The sequence below is a fragment of the Ctenopharyngodon idella genome, chromosome 5 (assembly GCF_019924925.1).
Source record: "Ctenopharyngodon idella isolate HZGC_01 chromosome 5, HZGC01, whole genome shotgun sequence".
NCBI lineage: Eukaryota > Metazoa > Chordata > Actinopteri > Cypriniformes > Xenocyprididae > Ctenopharyngodon > Ctenopharyngodon idella.
The window spans coordinates 25232368-25238321 of NC_067224.1; the positions used below are offsets into that span (position 1 = coordinate 25232368).

The following is a 5954-nucleotide window of genomic DNA, read 5'->3' on the forward strand; positions in this document are numbered from 1 at the left end:
AATTACCTGTGCAATGGGGTATTTCAAATAGATTTTTTAAGGAAAATAAAACTTGTTTTCAGAATTCATGCTTGAGATTATTAATAATATTAAAAAATAAATAAATAAAAATGAAAATAACAAAGTGCAGTAGTTTATTTCTAGAGGGCTGAAAAGAAGCTGAAACAAAAGATTACCTTTTACTTTGTTCCTGGTGGTTCAAAAGCAATGACAGGAATGTGTTTTGCTGCGTTTTGGCAATGTTTACATTTTTAGGTTATGAGAAATTTCATGGGTCTATTCAGTTGAAAAACACTATTTTTGGGGGTTGGGCAGAGTGGAGAGATAGAAAATGGATGATGTATGTATAGGAGTCATATACAGAATTAGTTAATTGTTGAAGTTGTTCAAGTTCAATCCACAAAACAGTTTTGTAAACAGAAAACTCTCCAACAAGGCAAGCAAACTGAAGACTAAACAACACATCAAATCAGACGTCCAAATTAATTTTGAGTTAACTAACAAAACCTCCTTCATTCTGATGAAGGACATCCAAATACCCTGATAAATAAAACACACACAGAGAAGTAGTGAATCTCCTATAATGAATGTGAGTATATAAACAGCAGAAGCTAAGTGCTGTTTTGTATTCTGAGTGTGCAAGTGAAAGTAACTTACAGTAAAAGTGAAAGAGATGAATGCTTAACTTGTGTGACAGTGTTCACAGGCAACAGCAGGAAAGGCGAAGAAGACTAGTCTGAAGGATTACAAAAGACTCACAGACAAATTTGCAGTTTTTCTTGACACAAAACTTGTGAGAGCTTCAGGTCCTCTGGACGTTCTTCAACTGAGACTGGAGATATTTTGACAGAAAAGGTAAAGCAACAAGCCACGGATCTGTTCACACACACGCGCACACAAACACACTGTGTTCTGTGTTTAAAATGTGAACGAATGGAAAAGTCTTTAAAAGTAGAAATTCTTTTACCATTGTACAACATCTTAATGGGTCATAAACAGACATCTGATTTTGTTAGTTTTATGATTAATTAAATGAATGTCAGTAAAGCTGATAATATTGAAATACGAATTGTGATATGGTAATGTTGAGTTGTTAGATGAGATTTCTTTAACAGTTTCTTTGTCCCAATATTTAGGAGAGAATAATGGCATCTGCAAGCAGCAGTAAGGCTTAAAATTCTGTCATATGATATTATTTCATTAACACACAAAATATAGCATCAATTCGATCATGTACACAAGTCCATGTGTTTCTTTCTTCCTTCACAGATGAGTTTTATCTTATTGTTCCTAATGAATCTCAGAGTGCTGAGGTCAAACTGGGGTCTGATGTCACCATACCGTGTCATCTGTCACCTGAAATCAGTGCTGTTGACATGGAGATCAGATGGTTTAAGGAGACAGACTGTGCTTGTCTCTATAAGAACAAAGAGGTAATAGAAGGGAGGAGCTTTGAGGGCAGAACAGGTCTGTCCACTGAAGAGCTGAACAAAGGAAATGTGTCCTTGAACTTCAGAGAGTTCAAAGAATCAGATATGGGGGTTTACTTGTGTCAGGTCATCAGTGAAGACAGAACAGAGGAGATAACAATAGAAGTAGAAGGTGAGCATCCCATAACTTCTACAGCAGCACAATGTCCTCCACAGTCTCTTACCAGAAAGAAATGAATCTAGAGGTGATCAGTCAACTGTTACACCACACCCAATCAAACACATGCTCATGCATCAAATTGTGTCTTGTTCCCTCAGAAAGGAAAGATTCTGATGGCCAACCTGTGAATCAGTCATCAAAGATTCAAGGTAGACAAGTTCATCTGATACTACATGAGGTAAGACATACGCTGTTGGACATTGTTGATATTTGAAATCAACCCAAACAAACCCACCCCTCTCTTCATTGCTCCGCCTCCAAAACTCACACTCCAATCCTAACCACCCTGATCCGAGTCGAACCCCGGCCCGTCCGCTGCTGGCAGGCAAGGCGAGAGCACTAACAATGACGCTAAACACAGCATTCTCTAGAGGTTGTCAGTGTGCAGTAGTTTAACTGCAAAACTCTCACTATCTGACCACTGTTACACATACAGTGAGAGTGGATGTCTGTTTATCACAGCTGACGTGCAACAAAATGCTTCACGAAAAATAAAGCGCAGTTGATGAACGAATGACAACGAAGCGCAAAAAAATGAACGTACAGTACACAAGAGTAAATACAAAGTGTTCGTTGTTAGTCGCCAACAGCACAGCAGCCCCAGACAATCAAAACCCAGTGTACTCACATGAGAAGCGGGATCAAAGCAGCCTCCGCGTCTGTTTTCAGGCCTTCCCACTTAGCTCTCTCCAGCGCTGGAAAGCTTTTCTAATATAAACGTGGGTCCTAAAGCGCTTGCCCAGTCATAAACCTTCATTCCAGCGATATTCTTTTGAGCTCTTTTGTATTGTGTCCCATCTCTCGTTCTGCAGTTTTTTTTTTCTTTTTCAAATCTCCCTCTTGCTCGTTCTCTCTCCTCAACCGTCATACGCCCCCTAATGCTGATAGGTTAGACGTTTGTTGTTGGTGTTGGCCCGACTAACTTCCAACAGTGTTTTTGAAATTCTACTGATTCCACCTATTTGTTGAGATGTATATTAACCATTAATATGTCATGTAATTGCTTTAATGCATTATTGTTGCTCTGACTTAGTTTTTTTTTTTTTTTTTTTTTATTGCTTTCTGGCTTTGATTTAAACATTTATGCACAAGGATGCTAAATCGTTATAAGAAGCTGTTTTGCTGCATAATAGATTTTTAATTTAATTCTTAGTGCCCAGTATTTACATACACTTTATATTGTAAGCAAGTGTAAATCGGGTCATAAATGTGATCTAATTAGAATATGGATGCAAAAAGATATAAGACATGAATGTTATGCAGATGACCGCATTATAACACTATACCAAAAGCATTACTGAATCAGCTCCAATCAGAAGTGTCTCTAAATAACATCACCTCTATATGATCATTTTTTAAACAGAGAACTTTTTGCTGTATGAAACATAATGGGCTCTTAAGACTCTTTTTCTTGACTTCCACAGTCAAACAGAACATGGAGGGAGAATCAGAGAATGAAAATGGAGGAATCTGCTTTAATGATAGGTGAGTGTTGTTAAAGTTCATGTTTGTGTGTTATAAATCAGGAGGGACAGACACATTAGGGAGTGTTACAAGGTTTGACAGTGCTGCTCCACCACAGCTCCCTGAAAGACCAGCACAAGGAATTAAAAAGAAAATGTGGGTTTATAACATAGAACACCTCAACCCCACAAACTAGACAATGGTACCCGGAGTCTCATCTCCCACTCTGAAACTTGTATACACAAACCCTCAGGCAATTAAAGGATACGTTTATTTAAACATAACTCGACTAGGAGACCAAACGGAAAAGCTTCGGGAGAGGGAAAGGTTAAAACGAAAAACAAAAGTAGCCAGCTAACTATAATTACAAATATTTACTACACATAGGAAAGAAAAGGAAAATAAACAACATAAGTTTACCTCCCTGGCTAACCACAATACAGGAGAAAACATGGTACAAATAAACAGGCACCCTTCACCCTACATGGGTCTCCGTACAATAAGATTAACAATCTTTTACACAGGGCAAATCAATCTCATGATTTATATGTTCAGGAACATATAAAAGGTAAAAAGGTTATTATACACAAACAAAGTGACTTAAGCTTATGGACTGGGAGAAGAGAGCTTGCCGACTGAATTTCCACAAAGCTTAAATCTGCTCCGCCAGTTTTTCCGGCATTCCGCCTCATGATGTAGTTCACGGCACTAATAGGCAATGTCAAGAAAAACAAGGGGAAGAGGAAAACAAAACCATGTGCACAACACAGAGCTAAAACAGCATCACATACATTTAATAATAAGTTACGTAACAGGGAGACATTAAATTCCATCTGGTAGATAAATGTAGACATCATTATGTGATTTCCCTTTTCAGAGTTTGAAGTGAATTATGTGAAGGTACTTCACCAAACTATATTCAAGGTTTTCAAAAATCAAGGGAAAAAACTGGAACAAACTGAACTACAGTTAAAGGAATCAAAGACTGACTTGGAAAGAGTCTTACAACAACTAGAAACAATCACAGAAAAATTCGGCCTCCTAGAAAATAAAAAAGACCTTAATATGAAAGAATCACAGATGCAACAAATAGAAAAACAACTGCTACAAATAACCAAATACACTGAAGAGAAACAGAATCAGCTTGAGGAGAAAGACACACAACTGGAGAATATGAGCAAACAGATAAGCGAAAAAGAGAAACTGCTGGAGAGCACAATTAAAGAGATGGAAACCAGTAAACAACAACTAGAGACATTGAGACAGGAGCAAATGAGACAGCAGGAATTGTTGGAGAAGAAAGAACAGTTGAGGATTTCAGGTAAGAAATTTGATCAATAATAGTAAACCTTTGTATATTTTAAAATCTTATCAAGCACATACATGTTAATATAGTTGTTTGTTAAGGAAGTAACTTGCTTGATCTCACATCTTGGTTTTATATTTTTGCTTCCTTTAGAGTTGAATGACAAATCCAAATGTCTTGAGGAAACAAAATCTCTTCTAGAAGAAAGAGAAGGAAAGATTAAAGATCTGGAGAAAGAGAAAGACAGACTTAATGAAGAACTTCAAAACAAGGACAAACGTCTTAAGGACATGAATGCTAAACTGATACAAACAGTCAGAGAGGTTGAAAAGAAACAGAATCAGCTTCAGGGGAAACACACACAACTGGAGAATATGCACAAAATGTTGAGTGAGAAAATGAGACACCCAGAGAACAAAGCGAAAGAGCTGGAAGCCAGTCAACCAGATGAACAGGAAACTAAAAGCAAACTGGAGAAATAACAGCTGAAGTGTTCAAGCCAGATTTTTTAAAATACTATATGGTGGCAGCTTCTTTTTGAGGACATGCATTTAGGGTAATGTTTTTAACAATCTGTGTCTATGAATATAAACAAAATAGAAAAGCATTTTCTATAAATTTCCTATACATTTTCAGACCAAATTTAAACGAACAACTCGACAATGAGCATACAAATCCAGTAGAAAGAGACAACTTTTCTTTTTTTCTTTTTTTTTTTACTGTATATTGTACTGAGAGATATTCTTCAAAACTTAAGATTTTAATAATTTAATTTAATTTTTATATAATTCGGATGACAAATAATGTACGCAGTTATAATTTATACATACATTATAAATGGCAATAATTGCAATGTTGTGGTTGTTCATTTTAATAGGCTAGGTATTTCATTTGTTGGTTGTGTTACTTCATACTTCTACTATCTGCTACTGTGCCTATAATGGTAAATGTGTGTGTCTCCCACATCTATAAATGATCTATAAATGACATTTATATCTATAGATCAGTGGCGTCTCCTTTTATTTAACTGTGTTCATGTAACAGGGTCATGACATTTCCTCAGGTTGCTGCAGGTTGCTGCAAGTCGCTGGTGGTGTGAATAGGGTTTGCAGTTTAGTTTACAGCTAGTTAACCCAGAAGTTGGCTATGCAAAAAGCAGCAGAAACTACCCTTTGAAAACAGGATGAGCCTGAAGTTTAATGAATAATAACAATCCAGCGTTTTTAGGCTGAACCCGATGAAAATGAACAACTAAGTATTTCAGAACTGTAGGCCTGTATAATCAATTGCGGATCTTGCCCAGTTTAAAATATATCGTTTGACATGATCTTTTATTTTCAAATCATTGAGTGATATCCTAATATGTATAGACGTTGTCAAAAATATGTAGGCTATGTTATTAAATGCATGAGATTGTGCTGGAGACAATCTAATAGAAACACTCAGGATAATGGATATAAATTATTGATATAAATAGCAAAAGCTACGCCTCGGTTTGCTGGAGTGCGTGAGAGGTGTTTAACCGCAGTTAAGA

The 5954-nt window shown here is 36.6% G+C and overlaps 1 protein-coding gene across 1 annotated transcript; it reads left to right on the forward strand.

The window, feature by feature from the left end:
* Positions 1-708: 708 nt before the first annotated feature.
* LOC127513011 (tropomyosin-like) lies at positions 709-5615 on the forward strand. Its single transcript, XM_051894446.1, has 7 exons — positions 709-855; positions 1137-1164; positions 1270-1602; positions 1749-1828; positions 3075-3135; positions 3992-4435; positions 4574-5615. The coding sequence occupies exons 2-7, from the start codon at positions 1146-1148 to the stop codon at positions 4900-4902; spliced, it is 1266 nt and encodes a 421-aa protein (XP_051750406.1). The 5' UTR covers positions 709-855; positions 1137-1145; the 3' UTR covers positions 4903-5615.
* The last annotated feature ends 339 nt before the right edge of the window (positions 5616-5954 follow it).

Bases quoted from the DNA above. Each gene is read 5' to 3' on its own strand.
- LOC127513011 (XM_051894446.1), top strand. The intron at 1,603-1,748 runs GTGAGCATCCCA...TTGTTCCCTCAG, and splicing joins GATAACAATAGAAGTAGAAG to AAAGGAAAGATTCTGATGGC. The intron at 4,436-4,573 runs GTAAGAAATTTG...TGCTTCCTTTAG, and splicing joins AGAACAGTTGAGGATTTCAG to AGTTGAATGACAAATCCAAA.